General features: G+C 39.2%; 1 protein-coding gene across 5 annotated transcripts; it reads left to right on the top strand.

Moving 5' to 3' along the window:
- Window positions 1-350: 350 nt before the first annotated feature.
- tango2 (transport and golgi organization 2 homolog (Drosophila)) lies at window positions 351-20,239 on the top strand. 5 transcript variants are annotated; one of them, XM_085293418.1, is made up of 10 exons: window positions 557-633; window positions 1,572-1,686; window positions 2,191-2,313; window positions 8,863-8,951; window positions 10,655-10,774; window positions 10,913-11,030; window positions 17,532-17,599; window positions 17,784-17,937; window positions 18,859-18,963; window positions 19,319-20,239. In XM_085293418.1, the coding sequence occupies exons 3-10, from the start codon at window positions 2,258-2,260 to the stop codon at window positions 19,437-19,439; spliced, it is 831 nt and encodes a 276-aa protein (XP_085149544.1). In that variant the 5' UTR covers window positions 557-633; window positions 1,572-1,686; window positions 2,191-2,257; the 3' UTR covers window positions 19,440-20,239. The 5 variants fall into 5 exon arrangements, with proteins under 5 accessions (XP_085149545.1, XP_085149542.1, XP_085149546.1 ...); XM_085293419.1 differs by lacking the exons at window positions 557-633; window positions 1,572-1,686 and adding an exon at window positions 351-497; XM_085293416.1 differs by lacking the exons at window positions 557-633; window positions 1,572-1,686 and adding an exon at window positions 358-541.
- Window positions 20,240-23,290: the final 3,051 nt, after the last annotated feature.

Raw genomic sequence — 23,290 nt, 5'->3', positions numbered from 1 at the left:
GATTGATGTCAATACTACATCGTCAATCCCGCGGGAATACAAAAATGACGTCTACAGAATATTTTTCAAATTAAAAGTGTTCCTTATTTGGAAAAATGCTACCCTGTACTACAGTCTATGTGTTAAAACAAATGACAATATAGTTTTCAGTTATATTGTATTGTGAGGCATAATCATGTTAATAAAATAAACCCTGTTTGCCAAGCCGTTTTTCCTTAAAGAATTGTAACATAAAAACACACTTCTGACACTAATGCTTTTATTTTGAAAATAATGTTAACTAAACCGGAAACCTCATTGCTTCCGTTTACTGCGAGCTTGGCTGTTCGTGTTTTGTAAAATGACCAATCATACTGGAATACTGAGCATATGCGCTTGTTTTATGTATGTAAAATGCAGAGGCGGGCGGGGTTAAGGTCACGTCACAGATAATAACCGGTCACGTCGGATTTTTAGCCTTATGAAACGACTGAAGACTCAAATCGAGGTCACTCTTTGTGAGTACTTCCTTTTAGCTGTCAACACCGAGTGTTGAGGGGTGGTGAGTACAACTAGGCGACACAACAGCAGTGTAGAAAACCGATAAGCCAGATATCATTTGTAGTATATTGTTTCGCACACAGCTAAGTTTGGGTAGGTAGCTAAAGTTTGCTGGGTCGGTGTCCTCGTTATACTGTTAACTATTACTAAGCTAACGTTAGCTAGTTATGTGTAGGTGAAGTTATCCTGGAACTAATCCTTCAACTAACCATATTACTCGACTAATATTTTGTCTGTGGATATGCTACTCAGCTAGTTCGTTGCTGTCTATCAAATATTAATGTCCTGCGACAATGCTAGTCGCTCGTGTTCTCGTATCATTCAAAATGTGTAGTTGATGTCAACTGTGACAAGTTGTCACAACCCTCTAGCTTCATAATACCAGCTGATTATTGGGGTCGGACTAGCGAGTCATTAAATGCCATTGTGACATATGGCTAAGTTTACGACTCTACTCAATTGCTACCTTTGCACTCATTACAGTTAGGATACTGTAGCTGAATGACTTGTATCCCAGTCCTTCTGAATGTGGTGCAGGACATGACCACACAATATACTGCAAAGACTGTAATAAAATGTGATTAGCTTGTTCTATAAAGGGAAACCGTTTTTCTTCCACATATAAACTAGGTGCTGAGTGAACGCAGACAGAAAAAAAACTTTTGGGTGCTGTGTTCTAAGTCTGGAAACAATGTATTCAGAAAGTTTTCAGAACTTTATTCGCCTCAAAATGACGAAATAAAAACGTAGAAAATATGTTAATTAAGAAAACGTGAATATCACATTAACCTTGTTTTATTAGAGGTGTGTCACCTGGGATATATTTCCAGGCTTATACATAGATGTTTGTATTTAATTTACAAACTGTCGGTGGAATAAATCATGAGTCTGGGTGGGGATCCCCTTGGCAGGTTGAACGTCTTTGCCAACTGCAGTAGTCTATATTGTCTATTTTCTGGTCACTCACTCTTGTCGCTTTCAGGCGATGAGAGGACTTGGTTTGCTCAGGTTAGAAATCTTTTTTCTCATAGTCTGATATGAGGAACCTCCTTCTGCCTGCCATCTGGGCCATAAACCCGATATCATTGGAGTACTGCAGTGATGAGCGTCCTTCTGAAGGTTCTCTCATCTCCACACAGAATTTCAGTAAGAACGACCACTGGGTCACTTCTACTAAAGTCCCTGCTCTTTTGGTTGATTGGATGGCCTGCTAGTTCAAAAGTTTCAAGAGTCCTGTTTATTCCAAACTGCTTTCATTTAAGAAATATAAAGGCCATTCTGTTCTTTGGAATTTTCCCTGCAGCAAAATGCTTAGCATGCTTTGCAATGCTGCACTGTTTCTGATCACTGCAGGAATTCTGACTTACCCTGGTTTTTGCTTTGACGTGCATCATCAGGCATGAGACTTTATATAGGCAGGTGGCTTTCCAAATCTAGTCTGGTTAATTAAATTTACCACAATTTATCAGTCAAGATTTTGAAACACTTCAAGGGAAATCAAGAGAAATAGGAGTTAAAGTACACAAGGATTTTTTTTTTTTTTCATTAGTCGTTTTTGTTTTTGCTGTGATATCGCAAGGTGTGGGAATTAGATTGTTTGTTTTCTTTAAAGGGTATTCAGAATAACTCCTATATTCTTTTCTTTGTCAGGTATGGCTGAGATTTAGAGGCAGATGTGAACCAAGTGAAAGCCCTGCCATCAATCCCCAGCACATCCATGTGTATAATTTTCTTCAAGTTTGACCCCCGGCCTGCATCCAAAAATGCCTACAGGTAAGGCAGTTAAGTCATGCATTAAATATACAAGGACTCGAAGCAAGTTCTTGATAAACAATAGAGCTGTCTCATGTGACTGTAGGTAATAAAGCAAAAACAAGGTAAGCACAAAAAACAGGTATCAGCAAACCCTCTCGAGGCATTGTCAGCCACAGAACTGCACACTCTGAGCAGAGATTTTAGTATCTTGCCTAAGGACACTCCAGCAGAGACTCTAAGTGCAATATTACTCTCCTAACCTCGTAAATCAAGTGTGTAGCAGCAAGTGGAGAAACATTGTGGTTATGTTAATGTTATTGCCATCTCTGTGCGCTATGTTTTAGGGGGCGAGGTGATAAAAACTCTATAGAACATTTATGTTCTCATGCAGATTTATTATGCAACGGTTTGGGCCAGTTTTAATATTTTACTTAGAGCATATTTCTCAAAATTCATAGTTAACATGCAGCTACCAAACTCTTGCAATGTTTTTTCACATCTTTGGTGTGATTCCCTCACAAAGCCGGATACTCCCTGCAGCTAGGAAAGTTAGAAACAGCCTCTCTACCAATTTTATGAAAGCACTGACTCTTTGTGCAACCTCCGTGTGCCCTACCCAGCAGTAAATGCTAACTTCTTTTAGTGAACAGCACAGATCGGTGTAGTACAAGCAGTCAGTGTGAGTTACAGCCTGATGGTATGTGGAGCCCCAGCTTATTATAATCCCCCAGAGCTTGAGAGCAAGCTCTCTGCCAGGCCATTGTCCATCTTTGTCCTTCCCTCTGGGAGTCTGACCTCACCTAAGGAGATCACAGCAGAGGTGTGTTATGAGTACTGACTCAGACCTGAACCTGGGGAAAGGTGAAACGCACTGTGTCCTAATGCAGCATCATGTCTGCTATTTATAGACTGTACTGGCTGCAGAAGCAGTTTCTTTTTCTCAGGCGAATGTGTAAATCAAAAGGAATATGCAGCATGCTAAGATAAAATTGGATTGAAGGCAGAATTAAAGTTTCATTAAGTGCAATTATTATAGCGCTCACAGCACAAAATGACAGGAATGGATCTGCGGGAGTTAAATGGGTTAATATTCCACACAAATGACTCGCTGATTACCCTCATGCTGAGATCTCTGTATTCAGAAACGCAATTTCTAGTCTCCACTGTGTTTTTCTTCACCAGCTGCTCAGAACAAAAGCACTGCAGCAGTCCACCAAATAGCATTGCAATATGATTTTGACCTGGATATATTGTATCACTTCTCATTAAGGTTAGTCATTTAAACATAATATAAAAGTGCCACTTACAATCCCTTTAACCAAAAGATGATGCTGATGTACTAAACAAACAGCATAATGGCAGCCCTTCATAGAGCTTTTGTAATAGTTCTTTATCTCATGTTGCTCATGGCTCTTTGCAAGTAAATTATAGTATATGATAAATAGATTGGTTCTTATATAGCACTTCTGTACTCTATTTGAGCACTAAAAGAAGAATACAACATGTCTCATTCACCCCACATTCATATAAGCACTTTCTTCTATTTCTAAGTGCTTAGAAAACCACCAACCCTCTGATCAGTAAATTACCTGTCCCACCTCCTGAGCTGGAGCCACCCCTAAGCATGTATTCATGATGTAAGCATGTTGACACTGTAACTGAACAGCAAATAAAATAATTGATCCTCTTGGGATAAGGTCACTATATACGATGGCAGCATGCCTGTTAGGTCATCACTCTGACACAACCTTAAATGTCTCGACAACAATTGAAGATGTCCATGCTTTTGGTGACTTTCGTTATCTCCAGAGGATGATAATGAAAGTCTAGTGACTTTGGTGATTCCTTTATCTTTCTAGACCCACCATGAGGTTAACATTAACATGCCTTGGTGTAAATTTATCAAAGGCTCAGGAAATTATCCCATGGGAGCCACATGTGTTTGGATACATAAGTCACTGTGTTTGTTGAATAGAAAGAAATCAAAGTTGAGTGTCAATGAGCTTTGATAGCTCTTTCCTTACCACTGTGCCTCCTACATGATCCAGCTGGCTGACTCACGCTGTGATCCGAGCAACTTGCATGGGATTTGCCCCTCAGGATGCAAAAGCAGATGCTCTCTTCCTGTGTAACATCATTAGTGTTAGCTTTGTTTTCAGGAGCAGTGGTGGCTCATAAAGCACCATGGGAACGGGCTGTCATTAGCCTTTGATACACAGAGGTCGACCCCTGTTATGTCATTTGGCCTTATTTGTTTGCTTTTAACAAGATGCAAGCTCCTATGTTGAAGGAATAATAGGAAGACCATTAGAAGCTTAGGAATAAAACATACATTTGCAGGTTCTGATGCATTTCACTGACCTCTGTGGCTTTTAATGATTTGTAATCATATGACAGCAGTCTTTACCTCAATACATCTAAAGATGAAGTTATAAAATTGCTTGAAATATTTAAAAATATTGAATGAAATGCAGTGGTTTACAAGCAGTTTAAACCCTATATTTATTGGAAATGGCACAAAAACTAAATAAAACCAAACCTTTTTTTAATGTATGGCATTTTTTTAAAGTCAGTGCCAGCAACAAGCAATACTTTCCAAAAAAGTTGGGACAGGGAATGTTTACATCTGTCCTTAATTTAGTTTAGTTATTTATTTATTTGACTGTCAGAGACCATGAACAAAAGCATTCATCTCTTAGGAGGAGTGATGCTTTATAACAGATTTAGCTACTAGCTCATTTCCATCTGCTGTCCCTGGGGAGGCAGATGCAATAGTAAATATGACATACAAATATATATCCAAGCAACTCGATATAAAAGGGATTATATTATCAAGCAAACATACTCAGACTAACAGCCCCATCCCCCTTGCTCCCACCACACACTGAGATTTAAATTGTGCATGTTTGGGGGGCACATATATATACAGTCATGAAGAAGAAATGTTGTCATGGAACTCAGTCTAAATGCACCTGGTGATTCAGTAGCTTGTAGAACCACCTTTAGCAGCTATAACTTAAAGTCATAGTTTTCTGTATGACTTTTATCAGTCTCTCACATCATTGTGAAGGAATTGTGGCCAACTTTTCTTTACAATATTGCTTTAGTTCTTTGAGATTTGTGGGCATTCGCTTATGCACAACTCTCTTAAGGACCTGCTACATACAGGTCTGGACCATTTCAGCACATTGATTCTTTTCTTTTTCAGCCATTCTGTTGAAGATTTGCTGCTGTGCTTGAGATCATTGTCTTGTTGGATGTTAGATGGAGGGGTTTTTTGGTTTGTTTTTTAAAGGTGACAATGGCCAGACATCTACACTGTAGTCTTGTTTATCTGAAGGACATTGTTTCAGAAGCCTTGGGATTTAGGAGGAAGAGGCTTTCTCCTGGAAACCTTTTCAGACACCCATACTCTGAGTGGTAGCACTTGGGTTTTCTGCAGTTTCTTTAAGCATTGCATCGTCTGACGTTGGGGTGACTTTGCAGCTCCCCAACTCTTGGTAACATTGCGGCATTGTATTAACACATATCTGAATGCTCCAGACCAACAAACAGTTAAAACGTCCACATTTATAGAGGCGCTCACAGTTTCTGAAGAACAGTTAGACAATTGGAGTGGTGTAGTTAGCAGCACCTCCTATTACTTACCCTCTTCAATCATATGAAACAATAGAGTAGTACTTAGTTACAGGTTTTCTAACCGTGGAGATGCTATTAAACGATTTCTATAAGCAGGCTAGACATCTGAGTGAAAAATTGCTTGTAAAAACATAACATTTTTTTATATTTCATTTCATACTGCCCCAAAAGTTTTTGATAGGTGACTACAGATAGGCAAGCTCTTTCACAGCAAAGCCCTGCTGCTGTATACAGAGATTTCTCCAGAGATTTTTTGAATCATTTTAATAATATTCTGTGCCATAGATAATTCTACATAGTTTGGCATTAAGATGTATTGAAATGCTTTATCTGTATTTTCAATGCATCTTTTCACAATACGAAGCCACTCCCCATATGTACTTAAAAATAAGACAGATGCTTTTTATTTGTTTATGTTATTAATTTGCTGCTATAGTGCAGATTATTTTATTACGCAAATTGCATGAAATAGAGAGGTTACCTTTTTCATCAAGGAACAGAGTCAATGTTTACTGTTTTTCATAATATCTGAGTAGGAAAGATGGGCTGTGTGAAGCTGTGTGATTGTTGGGTCTTAACTGCTAAGTGAGGACATACTAGCCCACTACAAAAATGACAAAAAGTGACCCGTGAATAAAGGCACATGTTAGAACAGGTGTTGCATTAGATACAGGTCACAATACAGTGTTTTGCTGTTAATGGTTGTGAGCATAATGGCGTCATTACAATCTGATTCACTCCGAATAATAATAAACTGTAGGTCAAAGTTTAGTGCAGCGCTTAACTGACAGACAGTCTGTGTCAGACTTAAGAGTCCCATTGAAGGGGATTTATTGGAAATCAGATCACACTCTTGTTCAGGCTATTCGCTCTTGTTTGCAGCAGTAAATGTTTGTCTCGTAGCCTTGCTTCGACAATAAAAAACAAATTTAAAATGGAATAAAACACCTGCAGAGGTTACGTGCATGTGGCAGACACAGCCAGCTTTGCAAAATGAGATTGAGATAAGATGATTTACTTGTAAAATACTATTTCAAATTGTTTTAACCCCTTAATAGCCTGCTTTTTCTCCGCTTTAGGTAGCTCCTAACAGCAGTGGGGTTATCCAACACTTGATTCAAGCTATTTGATAGTTACAGAGTTTAATAGTCATAAACTCTCATTTATGTGGCTGTGTCAGTACTTAGAGATGCTCATGCATATTTCTCCAAAATTCAACCTGGTCTATTTCAAATGTTCAGAATCTTTGAGCTCTTCATTCTAAATATTTACGATACAATAATATGTATTGTATTCTAGTTTCTTTGTTTGTTTTTTAAGATTCAAAGTGTTTTCAGTTGTTTCTAAAAATGAATAAAACCACAAAGCCAAAGGCATTGGAGTCATTTCATAAAAAACATCAGTGATTTCCTCCCACGAGTTACATGGTCTCAAAATACATAAGAGTGGATGGGAATTTGTTGCTTGTTGCTCAAGAATTTGGCTTCAGATTGTGAAACTTGGAGCTGGTGTAAAATTGATTTTCTTGCAAAATTTCACATGACTAGCTGCTCTAGTTGGGAAATAGTGATGAAACACCATACTTCAACCCCATCCCACGTACTACAGGGATCTGTAACTGTTCATCCGTCCATCAATCCATCCATTTACTACTGCTTATACGAGTTCAGGTTGCAGGGCCATCAATGTAACCAGAGACCAGTGTCCAATCCACACAAGACACTAAAATCCTATGTCTCCTCCTGTGGTTGATGGGCCCACAGGAGGACGGACCTATGGAGTTTCTTTGGGCTTGCTTTTCCTATCCTGGGCCTCATTCCAGGATGAGACCCCTGTGACTCAAATCCAACCACTGCAAGAAGGTTACAATTCATTTTTGCACGTCTTCATTAAATAAACCTGTTTTATATGGAGGGACTCAATCATATCCAAAAGCCTGCTGTATATGGATAAATTCTCCAAACTTGAGCTCCTGACTCTATTGCCTTTTGCTTTTTTCAGTTACATTCCTTTTGATCCTCTTTACTTTGGTCATCTTCAAAGAAACACCTTCTCTTTGCAGCCTTGACCCTTTATATTCTCTCCTCTGGCTCCTGCTCAATCAATTTAGAAAATGAGATGCTTAACGTGAGTGCTTCTGGTTGTATCTGAGGACTTTATTATACTGAAAATGTGAAAGTTGCACTGTAACAGTCTGGGAGCTTATTTTTTACACTGACCTTCTGGCCATAAACCACAAACGCTTACTGTTTTCATCATTACAGATGCTGTATGTATATATGTACTGTAATTATATAAGTCTCTAGTGGATAATAGTAGCATATGTTCTTACCTTCATGTTAAGATCAAATGAATTAGACTCACCATATGATAGAAATATTCTTTTTTTTTTCTTTTCTTTTTTTTTAAAATAAATGTCCCATAGGCGAGAGAGGGTATACAAAGCCAGTGTCGATTGGTTTGCCTACATTCACTGATGATGATTTCACATAAATAAGCATATATTGATATCAAATGTGGATTCCCAGCCCTTAGGATAATGTTATGTTATGTTATGTTATGTTATGTTATGTTATGTTATGTTATGTTATGTTATGTTGAATACCATGCATTTGTGTGCGATTGTCAGTCCAGGAGGTTGGACAGAGAGATGATAGAGAGACTGTATAGGAGCACGAAGAACCAGGTGAGCAAATAGGCAGGTAATGAGGTTAGGTGAGAAAACAGCTCTATTTCTAGTTTGCATCTTGTCCAGGTGTATGGAGTGGCAGGGTGGTTCTTAGGCACTACAACAGGTCATCCAACTAAATGAATTGCTTTTTAACATTGTAATGCAATGTTGTAATTGTATTGTAAAGGCATTGTATGCATGGCATTATGATTGGGGGCTGAGCCCCCTTTACAAGTTTTAACCTGTTATGTTCTCAGGCTAATTTTGGCTGCAAACAGAGATGAGTTCTACAACAGGCCATCCAAAGCTGCAGACTTCTGGGGGGCCAGCAATGAGATCCTCAGTGGTAAGCCTGTACATATACACTTGAGACCACCAGTCAAGCTTTTCACTAAACAGCAGTAATTTCTAAAGCTAAAGCTAACACAAATTAGTGAAAAACTTTCTTGTATGTTTTGTGTAAACGTGTCTGTTAGAATTTAATTGCTTATTTTGATTAATATATGCAAGGTTGGTTGGCTTTTTAGTACTGCTTAACAAACTTTACCTGTAAGAATAAAGAGCTTTCATTAATCAAGGAAAAATCCCTTTCCTTCACCTCAAAAATCCATCGCAGAACATCCCCACCCACAGCAAACTACATTTAATTGACTGATGTTCAATACACATTATGGCTAATCAGAAAAAATCAGTCTTCTGTTTTTCTGCTGAGGGAAGAAATGGTGCCATATCCTCGTTGTTCGCCAGTCTCCTCTCCCCTTTGTAATAGAGGGGTCAGAACTCGACTAGTGGGTTCTTAATTGATGGCTGTTTTTATGCAATGTGACAGGAATAAATGGCTCTGTCTTATCTGCAGGGCTGGGGGATGAACGGGGCGTGAGTGTGGTGGGTGGGTAGCAGTAGGGCCCTGAAGGAGACGTAGCATGGCGAGAAGGGAAGTAAGCTATTGGTCCCAGTGGAATTTAGCTAGCTTTCCATCCACCCTCAGAGGAATTAGACCATTTGGCTCTCGAGGTCACTGACTGTATAAGTGGACCTGTCTTTATTGATCACCAGGAAGTGCTGCAAATTTGCAGGGCCTGACATTCTTTGTGTCAACTGGAGGAGAGGGATGTAGAAAGAAAACATTCATTTACTGATGGACTAAAATAATTCCTGCCATCACTCTTATGAGATTTCATTCCAATTGGACAACATCTTGAAGGTTATATAAGTTTTATACTTCCTCTGATTGTGATGTCAGTGACACAGAAAAAAATATTTTCTATTTGTGCATCTTAATGTGGACTAGATTTCTTACTGCCACTCAGTCTATCTACTATATGAAACAAGCTATTTAAGCCGCTCTCCCTTTGAGACTGCTCTCCCTTCAAACCTAATTTCTTTTGATTGGCAGTTTCTTCCAAACAGAAGGTTTTGCACAGTTGGGGGGCGGGGCTCCTGTGTTCACAGCCAGAGCTGTGTGCCTAAAATGGTCATATTTGGGATATCCACTGCATATAGAACTATGACCACACACACACACTGACGTTTTGAAACTTTGTCTACTTTTAATATCCACATTTTTAACATTTGTGCAAACAGCATGATGTCAAATAGGTAAAAGCATAATAAGACCATTTCAAAAATAATATGTAATATATATTTGCTACTAATATCAGAGAAACTTCAAATTTCCATTACTAATTATTTATTCTTTTTTCTCTTTTTATTATTTATTAACATTTTTCTAACTGTTGAATTCTTTCCCTTTCACATCTTTTGCATATTGCATGAATTTATGTGTTTTTTCTCAAACTAGCACTTAGCTGCAGTGAATAATTAAAAAGTCTGTTTGCCATATGATTAGTGACAAATGACCTAGTTCTTTCTTGAGTTAATCATTCGTTACCCATCATTTGTTCTTGTTAAGGAAAACTGGCATGCAAAAGAAGCAGGGTATACTGAAGAATCTCTGTTATTATCCGTTAAAATCGAGTCATACTCTTTTCATGTGAGGTCTGATGCCCCTCTCTTTTTAAAAATACATTGTAACTCTGTGTTTATCAGGCCTGGACTTGGAGCTAGGGAAGGAAGGGGGGTCATGGCTGGGGATCAGCAAGAGGGGCAAGCTGGCTGCCATCACCAACTACATGGAGGGACGTCCTAACCCTGATACACAAGGACGAGGTAATCAGCCATGAAAATGTCCCAAGTGCCCCTTTACAGCCTCAGTGTCTAGAATCCATGTGATAATATAACTGATTCTAAGGAATAAGTAGTACACATACATTACATACATTTCTTATTACGTTTGCTAATTTGCAGGATTTCTAGTGTCTCACTATTTAATGGACAAGGATCAGGACAGCTACTCCTACCTGAAGAAGGTGTCGTCAGAAGGCCACCTGTACAATGGGTTTAACCTCATCACAGCTGAGTTCAAGTGAGTAAAACGTGTTGTGAAATCCATCTGCATATTTTCTATGCACTGATAAAGCTGATTCAAATAAGTATATCCATCATGTGGATGTTTACACTAACATTTAAAAACAGACGCTATCCACTGTTGCATTTCATAAGATGAAATATTTTCCAGAGTGAGAAGAAATATGCAAAATAGCCACACTAGGCTGTATAATGTGTGTCTTCTCACAATCTAAACAGTAAAGGAGTCTCTTTTTTTTTTTTTTTTTTTTTTTTTTTTTTACTGGGCTTTAACTTTGTTCCTCTGAATTTTGGCCTTACCACGGAAAGAAAACCACAAAAGCAACATCTTCATCTTTGGAGTGCCAGCCAGGCAGAACTGAAAAGACACTGAGCTGCGAACGAGCCAGCATTAAAATTCCAAAGGAACACCTGTTCATATTTCAGGGCTATAAACAAAGAAACTCTAGACAGCATAAAAAATAACGAAGGCTTTTTCCCCTCCCATGTGCTTCACAAGCCTGACTTGACTGAATTTGATGATAAGCATAGAAAAGAAAGAAAATGGGCTCAGTGCACACTCGGATAGCTGTCAGGTTGTCGGCCCATGTAGAGAGCTGCAATATAGTGAAGCCATACTGTTGTCTTAGGGAGCTGGAGCATAGTGTAGCTGATGTAAAGGCAATATTACCTGAAATTACAAAAATGTGTAACATAAAAAGTTTGCTATAAAGTGTTGACGCTTGATGCTGTGCTGCTGATGGTAGAGAAACCGCTCCTGACGGGAGTACAGCCAGCTCTCCTGCTGATAACATTATGACTGCACCTGCCCAAAGGAAAGCGGGGGAAAGGAGAGTTCAGAGGTTAAAAGTTGTATCTCTGTTGGAGAAGAAAAAGTGGACTTTTCCTCCTCTTAACATAGCCTGAAGTAGTTTGTTATCCCCAAAAGAGCTTTCAGGATAGAGAAATATTTTTTTTTTCATATTATTTTCTTTGCCACCTAATAATTTCTACCAACTCCAATATAATGGATAAGGTGCTACTTTTTGAAACAGTATTGTAGGTTGGAAACATCTTCTGTGGCTTTGGTATTGCAAGTTTCAGCAATACAACTGAAAGACTTAAACATATCTCTGTAATGTAGTGGCTCATTCAAAGCTAAGCTTATTTATAGGGCAATATTTTATATGAATTATGAATACAGTTCTGCCAAATATCAACGTTTTTGATCAATATATATTTACCACATGCAGAAACCAATGTCACTCCTACATTTGTGATCGTGGTGTATTCATTTTTAAAATGGCATAATAATAGTAGCACACATTGGCACGACAATGCACAAAGTGATGTATTTTAGATTGTTTGCACTATACTGAGATTCACTGTGTCTCAGTACCATCAATATATTAGGCTACATTCTGTGAAAGCATCATATGAGTTACTGTGGGACTCCTATCGTGCTGTTTGGCTGCTGAGCTTTAAAGTATACTGCAACTCTGGTTCACTTTAAATATAGTTAGCTAGACCTTTTTTGCTTCTCACGCTAATAATTTTCACATCATTTTTTTAAAGTATTTTGCATCTGAGAGACTAGATTTCCCAATCTCAGCAGACTTTGCACCTCAAACTGTGAAGAAAGCCACAAGAGTTCAGCATACCACTGAACCGAGTGAAATACGCACATGTGAGATTCCAAACAAACATGTATTCTTAAAGGTCTGTGTATATACTTGTGTATACCTGCACAAAAAGTCAGCTACTTGGAGCTTTATTTTCAGAAGTGTCGGTATCATCTGAGCCTTTGAAAGCTTTTTTTCCTTTTTCTTTTTTTAACCTAGGGGCAACCGTATGACATTATCTAGGTGGCTTAGCTGCTATTTTTGATCAGCTCAGAATATGCAGATGTCCCTGTTAAAACCAGGGGCAGCAGTTACATATGCACAATCTTTTTTAGTAAGCACCATCATTACCAGCCTGTTTGTTATCCACTGCAATGTGCCCAGCTGCCCTGAGGAAATAAGGCGTTTGGTTTCTTTCCGAATCAATAACTGCTGGTGGATTGACAGTAGCTTTACATGACAATTAGAGGCTTTTGGTTTCATCTGTAAGCACAGGCGTGATTTACGATGTGGCGACTGGTGGCAGTGGGGTCAAGATGTGCCACCTTCTTTGTGTAAGTCTCATCACTCTTTACAGATACATGAGAGCAAAACTGTACACTTAACATACAAACTATTTGATAATTTATTTATTGCTGCTTATTAATGGAGAAGTCTCACCAGGAATATTCTTTAATCATGTTGGATTGGATTGTGCATGAATAATTTGGTCTGTGAAAGCCTTGTATTTAAAGAAATGTCTACTGGGCCTCACAGTCGTGAAGCTAATGCCATATATATTTAAATTTTGATCTGACTCAGATATTCTCAGCTTGATGCTCTCGAGGCTCCATATCCAACACTTCATCTGACTTGTCTATAGCTCTGGTTTTTGATCCCACTTTAAGTCGCTCTTGCTTTAAAGTCAATGCCCAGAGATTTATCCATTTTATTAAATATGTGCTCTGATGTTTGCCCACAAAGAAATGCCTCCCTAATATGCACTTTCAGTCTGGCTGTTTAAAAAAAAAAAAAAAAAAAAAAAACAACTTTAGAAAGTGGTTCGATCTTATTGCCTCAAACCCTGTGTTGTAATTCTTGGCAGAAACTTGTTCGGGCTCAAAAAGAAACACAGCGGGGCAGCAGATACGCACATTCCACAGTATCAGGGGCGGATGAACTCTCAACATTTTAAAGAAACTGTACTGTGAGGATTTGTTTTTCTTCTCTCCAAAGTGCTTGTAACATCGCCTCTTGGGAAATCATATTCTGTTTTAGAAGAACAGAAGATGAGATTCTCCTGAGTGGATTACAATAAATAGCACTGCATGATTCACTCCAGATGTCTAAAAATTGCCATACAAATTTAAATGATGTTAATTTTTGCTCTCTGATTGTTTGCATGGTTGTATGCACAGCCTTTTTCTATCAGATGGGAGGTCTGAATTACAATAGATCACTGGTATAATATAAATATTTGAAGTTCCATGTTTCCATACAGTATATGAATGTTTTACTAAGAACTACATCTGTCATGTATCTCTTTTCAATCAACATGGTGCCATCAGACTGACTAGAAATAGTTCCTTGCATTTTTACAGAAACATATTGCCAAAGCCAAAGTTGGAATCACTGATGGTGACTAGGCGAGATGTAGGAACACGTCCTATTCAATGATTTGCTGATAAATCCCAAAGTTTCTGTCTGCTATGATTATTTTTTTCCCTCAGAAATTACCTGAATTTCTTGAAAGCTCACTCAACCATCTCAGCCAACTACACTACAGCTGGTGATGCTCTGCAGCCTCAATATAGAGGACTCTTCATTAGAATACTTCTCAGCTAGGATACTGATTAACTCTCTGACTGAGATCTGAAAAAGCCTGTTTTTGACTCTTCCCTCTTTGTTCTCGCTTTGCCCGATGGTCCCGACCTCCTGCTGTTCCCTCATCTCAGCCCAAATAAACCCACGGCACACCTGATGGGACTTTCAACATTTTAGCCAGTTTCAAACAGCACAAATGGAACTCTCTCCATAAATCCTCCACCTGCTGCCACCATGGTCAATTTGATTTGATATCACACGCAAAGTGTGTAGATAGAGCCAGGCTGTTGAGGTATTGTTGAGTGAAGACCTCAATACCAAGACAAAATACTAGTTCAGACAATTTCATTTTTGCAGAGCAGACAAATAAAGGCTTCTCTCTCAGGTTACAGTGCCATCTGGTTCTCATTGACTGGCTACCATGTGCGTGCTTGGATGAGCGGTCACTGCTTTCGCCTTGAGTGAATATTGGCCAGTGCTGATGTGTTTATAGTTGTTGGTTTAAGAAACCATGCTCAGTTCTGAGGTTTAAAAGAGATACAAATATTTCAGCGAAATATGCGTGTGGTGTGAATGAGACACGGCAGGTCCATACATCAGTTTTTAGCCATCCTTATTGACCGCAGCTGCCAGACGCACATACATCACACCACAATACACCACAACAACCCCAATTCCCCGGCGGGCATGATTGCGGATGCCGTGCAGGTGCGTCCGCCCAGCACCGTGTCCACGCCCCACCACAATGCGATATACATTTAATACAAGCAAGATTATAAATGGTAAATGGCCTGTATTTGTATAGCGCTTTTACTAGTCCTCCAAAGCGCTTTACACACCATCCACCCATTCACACACTGGTGGAGGCAAGCTACAGTTGTAGCCACAGCTGCCCTGGGGCAGACTGACAGAAGCGAGGCTGCCATATCATGCCATTGGCCCTTCTGGCCCACACCAGTAGGTGAAGTGTCTTGCCCAAGGACACAACGACTGAGACTGTCCGAGCCGGGGCTCGAACCGGCAACCTTCCGATTGCAAGGCGAACTCCCAACTCTTGAGCCAACGATCGCCTCGATGAGCATTCGGATGGGGTCGGCAACTCCAGGCCTCGAGGGCCGGTGTCCTGCAGGTTTTAGATGTGTCCTTGATCCAACACAGCTGATTCAAATGGCTAAATTACCTCCTCAGCATGTCTTGTAGTTCTCTAGAGGCCTGGTAATGAACTAATCATTTAATTCGGGTGTGTTGACCCAGGTGATATCTAAAACCTGCAGGACACCGACCCTCAAGGCCTGGAGCTACCCACCCCTGTCTTACACCATTATGTTTGTGTACCCAGCCTGACTTAAGACAATGCTTTTCACCACATCATCATGTCAAACTAAGTTATTGGGGAATTTATCATTTTTATCGACTTTAATAAGAAAATTAACACCATAAACTAAAATTTCAGTTCATATGTAGGAGGAACATAAGCGCAGTATTTACACCTTTTTTGAAGCAGTCAGCTTTGAGTCCTTACTCCTTTCAGACTTGTTTGAGCTAACTGAAAAGCCTAAAAAAAAAAGATCTGATTTTGCAGGCACACAGCCCCATCAAAAATGGACATTTGAAGATTGGAAAACCAAGCCTGTTCTGATGGATCTTCTGTTCCACTGAGGCTGGCATGTCCGACAAGCATGTTTTTGTTTTTAAAATCAATTATTACCTAAATGTCAGGCTGATAGCATTGGCAAGCTTCTGTTTATTTTCCCTTGGGACGTCATATTCATTTGACTTAGCTGGACTCCTGGTTGTCCACATTCCACCTGCACAGGCTCTAAGCCCCACTAGTGGAGACAAACCCACAGTCTGAGAACCCCAGATGTAGGGGATGATTATGTAAATCAGATCAACATGGTGCTAAATCTGAAGGAAATGCTCAACATCTTGGGCAGTCCATGAAGAGAGGAAATGAGGGTGTGAATTATATTGTTCATGTTCCTGTAGAGCAAAATATAACTAACCACCTACAACTAAGAGATTTTTCAGCATTGTTTAACTGACCTGTTTTAATTGGTTATTCTGTAAATGATCAGAAATAGTTTCTTTCAGGCAAGTGAAGTTGAGAAAAATGTAGTCAGTTGAAATATTTGTTGTTGTTTTTTTGTTGAAAAACCAAGCAGGCTCATTTGATTATCAAAGCCGTTACAAAATAATGTTCTTTCAATTTACTAATTCATTAATAGACTTGTTTTTCTCAACGTGACATGAAATCTTTGTTAATAATGGCAAATATTCTCAGCTTGTGGTGCTAACAGGTCAGACCAAAGGCTGTCTAATATGTACTTTGGCTTTTAAAACTATTTAGTAAATGTATTTGCAGAGTAAAAGCCCAGCAGCATATTGTGCCCTTGTCTTGCCAGCTCTCAACTGGGAAACTTTCCAAGTCAGATGTTGAAACAGTGTTGCACCACATTTGAGATTGACTGATGCCACTGGTATTGCTGTCATAAAACTGACATCAAAAAAACGAATTCCACTACTGGTTCAAAGGCTTCGATCATAATTTATTATTCACTCTCCTGTACCAAGGCTGTGACAGATGCCCTTGATGTCGGATAGATTTTTTGCAGACTGAATAAATTCCCTCTAACTGAGGACTTTGCAAGGAGATCTAACACCGTAACTAAATGGCTTTTGTGGTAGTCAAGGGTATTTGCAGCACTAATTTTTACTTTGAGACCTTAATTTCACCCAGTTGTCCTTTGTGGATAACATCAAAATTGTTCTAGTGTGGTATAGTATTTTAACTTTCCCATTTGAATTGCGTCCAGCAATAACACAGGCTTCTTAATTCCTATTTTCCAGGGCTGCAAAGAAAATGCATCATTAAAAAATGCTATATGGTGCAGTTTGTTATTCTCTTTCACCCTCAGCGCTCATTTTCCATGTTTCCCTGAGGAATGCCCCTTTGAACTTTCTCTTTGCTCTATTTCGCTTTATTTCAATAGCCTCAAAGTCTTCTGACTCCTGACACAACAGTCATAATTAGACATAAACACGTTTGATTATCATAAAATGTCTAATTTCCCATCTTACTGTGTCCTCTCTAGAGCTAAACAAGACATTGTGTGTTACTATGGAAACAGAGGCAGCCCTGAACCCATCCATCTAAATCCAGGTCTGTGTTTTTAGTATGGTTGCTGTAGAAACCTTTCATACCTTTCCTCCTGGCCTATGGCTGGCTCATGTCAGTCTGACATTTCCGCAGTGAAATTGCTCTCAGATTGAAGAACACACCAGAAAGACGCTAGCAGAGCTTGCTAATGTTTAAATTTGTCTGTATTTATCTTGTTCCCCCTCAGCAGGAATCTACGGCTTGAGCAACTCGCTGCTGGATACTCCATGGAAGAAACTGCTGAAAGGCAAGCAACACTTCACCAGCGTCGTCAGCGACCAGACGCTCTCTTGTGATGGGCTGGTGCAAGAGCTGCTCAGTGTCCTTAATAATGAGGAGCTGTAAGTTCACAAACACCCACTTAAATCTCATTCAGCTGCAGTGCATTTTAAATTGTGTGAATGTAGGAGATGCCACTGAAAAAGCCTGATACTCTGCTCATGACCTGCTCTATGTCCTGAGCTACAGCCACCCCACCCCAACAACAGAAGCGACTGTTGTTGTTATTTTGCACTATCAGAGTAAAAGTGAATTGAATCATTCAATTTTACTCATTGACTATAGATTACCCATAGATGTGAATGTCAGTGCATTTGAGCTCTGTGCCAGACTGTCAACCTGACATAGGCTCCAGTCCCCCGGTGACCCTGAAACGGATAAGCTGAAGGGGATGGATGGATTGATATATAAGATAAACAGGTGCAATCAATTGAAGCATAATTTAAGAAGAGGGTGAAGGGTGTTGTCTAATAGACCAATAGACATCCCTGTCAGTACCAGAGCCCGCTCAGCGTGGTTGACAAATTTGACACTAAATTAATTTTTATTGCTTTAGTTAACTAAAATATTTTCCATATCTAGTTTTAGTTTTTAATTTAGTTTAATATACTTTAATAATCTTGCACAGCTTTGAAGACCCCCAAATGAAATTCAGATATAAGGGTCGCTGTGAGGAGATCCAGCACATTAATCGGTCACACATGGAAGGTGGTTAGAACGGGACTTACAGGGAGCGATCACCAATAGCACTCAGCTAGAATCACTGCATTTGGTATAATCTGACCCAAGTTTCCATGCAGACACCCATACACTTAAAGGGTATTGGTGGATTTTATGGATCGCTCAGAAATGGGATTTGCTTCAAGAGCAATAAATAATGAAAAAAGTATTAATGCATGTGCAATTAAAACCCGACACGCTTTCTAAAGTTATCTGTTTTGTTGTTGTTGTTGTTGTTGTTGTTGTTGTTGTTGTTTTAACAGGAACACACCTGATCCAATTCAGGAGACTCAGGGTGATGGTTATAGCAAGTCCGTGATCCAGGCTCTGTCAGCCGTGTGTGTTCGCTCCCCTCATTATGGAACAAGGTCAGAGCCTTCCTCACTCACCAGATATCATTTCTCTCTCCCCCCTTATGTGTTCACTGGTGGTGACTGACACTGCTGTGCTAGACAGCAAGATCACAGAACAGTGAACTCTTGGCACACAAAAAAAATCCCCAGTGTAATCAATCCTCCACAGCAATGAAACACTGGATTATTGGGTACAGACACTCTCTTGTAGCCAAAAGGTCAGAGGGTTAGTCCTTTCCAAAGCTATCAAAACATCATTTAGCAGGGCAGCGGCAAACAGTGTCTGAAAAGTGACTTTTCATAACCACTGTCATACTTATTAGATATTAAATTTACAATTGTTTTCTTCTCTGTATTGTTATCCATTCAGAACCAATACAATTATCCTGATAGATGCAGAAGGGAATGTGATCTTCACAGAGCGCACCATGCTTGACTGTGACACAACCAAATGGAGCACCAGTTCTTTCCAGTTCAAACTGCAGGAGTGAAGACACAATGGAGGAAACCTACTCTGTGCCTTTCTGCATCATCTCTCCTTCCGTTACCTTTTCCTCACCATCTCCTTCAGCTGAGCCTCATGTGACCGCAAAGACTCATCAGCACTTTTTTTATTCAGCTAGTCACTAGCTGCCTCGTTAACATCAGTTTCATATATTTCTTACTTTTGATTTAATTTAAAGATGTATGCTAATTTTTAAAAAAAAGCAAAGATGCCAAAGGACATTTAGAGTTTTGTAGAGGAAAATATTTTACCTACATGTCATGAACCTTCTCAAAAATTATAGCTTGAATGTAATTTGGTAAATATAAGATTGGTGTGATGCCATTTTCTGTCATGAACGCTAGACATTGTGGCCCTTTCACACACATGGCAAAAGACAGGAGATGATCTGTGTTAGGCACATTACATGCAGTACATTATGACTGGTTCTGACATTAGTGGTTTTAAATACAGCTTGTCTGGGTGAAGTGTAGAAAAGCTCGTCTGCGGTGCATGAATACATGCTTTTTGGTGTCCGATGTAACCTTCCATCCATGATTTACATTTTATGCTCTATTTTCAGGCTGCAGGCTAAATTGGCATCCTATGACAAGTCCTAGGGTCACATATATTTTTCTAGAAGATTTAAGTTCACACGAGTCATCACCAGGATTACTGGCTACTTTGTAAGTTTCTGATTACCCTTTCATTGGTGTTTAGGTAATTTTGCGTCACAGCATCAAATGTTTCAATGCACTGTTAAATGCACTGGATCTTGAAAAAACAGCCTGAAAATAAATAACAGTTTATCCAAACACCTCTCTTTTTGATTGTTGCATTATGATTACGGATACAAAATAACTGTCAGGAACCATGTGCTCACACACATATCAGTATAGGCCTAGGAAGCTGGCTCCGCTGCTTCCTGTATGACTCTAGGATTTACCCACATGCAGGTGACGTATGAGTAATGTATTTATTAATGTGAAGAAAGCTTTTTGTAACCAGATTGAACCCATGGTTAATTTGACTTCTATTCCCTAAAAAAAAAAGAGTTCAAACTTGATATGATTTGTGAGTAATATGTACATATGTATTTTGATCTTTTGTTAGTTTTTTCCATTTAAAATCTCCCTATGGTCATTTAACCAGTATCCCTGGTTTGCAGTGTTATGCCATTGTATGTACTTTAGCTGACCTGCAACTGTTTTCAAACAGTGACCCCTCCTGCCTGTGTGGAATATTGCACCCTTCAGGATGTACCTGAACATTTGGTGTATTTAAAGATTACCTTCTTATTTTTTTAACCAGCAGAATGGGCACTGGTATCTTCACATCAATGTTTTAAAGCAATACAGCATCTAAAGAGGTGTAGAGGAGTATAAATCTAGACAAGTACAAATGGAATACCAGTGGCACAGCATTAAAAAATAATGCAGTTTTTATTTTTATCTGATTAATTTCAGCTGTGAAACAAATTTGTGGTTGTATTACCATCACTCCATGTTTATAGGCTGTATGTAAACATCTTTATAGTTTTCTTCATATACTGTGTGCTGTAAGCATCCACCAGTCCCAGAATTAGCACTCTCTGCTAAAGGCAGCAAGAGTCCACTCGACAAAACCAAAGCATGTTTTGTAAGATTTTGCATCACTGATTAAATATATCTGAATTTATTGATTCATGCAGGAGGTGTGTAGCACATGCTCACTTTAATGTTATGTTATAATTTGGTTGCTCTTCCCATTTTTAAAAACATTATCCTTTTTTAATGCTTGTCGGCTACCCCTTGTAGTCAAAGTGTGCATAAAGGGATTTCACGCAATATCAGGAGTTTCAAAAATGTGAACCATCCCACTGGATGGCTTCACATTATGTGAAAATGGGGGAGGGGGGATTCCAGTTATTCAATGGGACGCCGTTTGTAAACTGAATGATGCTGGAATTAGTAGCAACATTTTTCCACATTTAGCTCAAAGCCTTATTAAAAACATGTTTTTTCAAGTCATTTTTCACAATATTCAAATTTCCAAAGAGGAATTGGAAAATGTTCTTTCCCTGAAAATGTCTTTTACTGAAGCTGCATCTATCCTCTCCATCTCAAGGCCTACTCTGTAAGACTATCATAACAAGTAAGTTATACAGTCGCTTACATTTAATGCTTCATTGAGCTGTATGTTTAAGTGTAGAAGAAAACCAAAGATCAAAGACGACACAGTTCAGTGCCAGTTAGCAAAGATGATGCATTTTGTCCTTTGGATGTATCATATTGCTGGTCTCTGTCAGCCTCTGTGGACCTTCACCACCATCTGCACCACGCACGAGGGCTTGAGCCCATATTCAGATAGAGATGCAGAGTCGTTCACCAATAGCTTCCCAGCGACAGTCAGCCGGACTTCAGCCATAAGATATCCTACACACACAACAGAGGACAGAGATGAACCTCACAAAATATTTAAACATGTCAAAAACTATTATGTCAGGTTCCCTGAACACCACTGAAGATGCACACATTTTAAACACACTCCTGTGTCCAAAACTCCTTAGCAGTGACAACAAAGTTAATATTTCAAAATCATCCTCAGTGCACACCTTTTCCCCCACTGTGGTCAAGATGCTCTTAGCTGTTTGGTTCCTCCTGCTCAGGATTTCTTCAAAGGAAAAAAGGAAACAAAAAGCAGTTTTAAAAGTTTTTTGTTGGTGGTGTTTTTGACTTTCAAGCTCAATCAAAGCAGAAAAAGACTTCAAAACAAATTCAATTGAATGGATGGGTATAATCTTCCATTGAAAGCCAGCAAGAAATAACAGTTTTTTAGAGAGTTTTGGTCATCATACACATAACAGCAATCACTGCGTTTGCAATATAATCTGTGACTATTATGAAAGTAACATACATAACTTGAAAAGCTAAAATCAATCATAACATTAAGCTCACCTTGTTTTTGTGGAGAAGGTGATCAGGCTTTTTCTTCACGTCCTGAGACCAGGTGCACTGGATCATCACCAGCTTGTATCTTCATCCTTTTTCACTCAGTGAAGTCTTTCTCTTTGTTCCCTTTGCAACAGAAAACTACCGTGTGATCACAGGTGAAGTTAGGGATATTTTTCCTGTGCAGTTTTTATAGTGCTTCATTTGGTGAAGCTGTTGATCCACTTTGATCTCAAAGGATCTCGACGGTGGAAAAAAGTAATATTTCTCCTTACCATTAGGCTAAATATAGATATAACAATTTATAATATGTCAGCAGCATCCCCATAAGGGAGGTCTCCCTGTAGTGTCCCGAATGCAGATCCATTGTGATAAGAGAGAATGGATCAGATTTGAATGTCCTCTGTAAAGTGTGCACAGCAGTAAATGGACAGCCGTTTGAATTCTGCTTGCAGTGTTTGAGGGAATGGGAGAGTCCACGGCCTTGGAAAGACTGCTGTGAAAATCACTAAAAACACTACAAACCTGCCCAGATAACCTTTGGTTCATTGGAGGAAGTCCACGGATGTCCTTCTATCCGTCCCTGTCTCACCTCCTGGTTGAGTACAGCAAGTGGAATTGTAAATTTGTTGTTTGTCCTCGATGTAAGGTAAAGTTATGTTTTCTATGCCTGAAGAGCTATACTAAATGTATTTTTTTAAAGCGACTTCTGTGTACCATGCTCCAGCGGTGTAGCTGTATGGCAGAAGAAATAATGACAGAGACACAAAGCTTCCAAGTTTTACTTTTGATGTGGGAGTGCCTTATTTGTAATAATGTACCATGCTGTGTTTTTTAATTCCCTTTTTATAATTCTCTATCTCTCTAATTCTCTCCAAATCAAATATAATTAGTGTTGGGTTCTATTGATGAGAAATTTGCTACTAAA

Source organism: Mchenga conophoros, linkage group LG12 (genome assembly GCF_057382185.1).
Source record: "Mchenga conophoros isolate Kocher_MC1m ecotype Shallow Benthic linkage group LG12, M_conophoros_male_GT1.1, whole genome shotgun sequence".
Taxonomy (NCBI): Eukaryota; Metazoa; Chordata; class Actinopteri; order Cichliformes; family Cichlidae; genus Mchenga; species Mchenga conophoros.
Note: the sequence above shows the minus strand (reverse complement) of the source record. Positions and strands in the feature narration are given on the sequence as shown.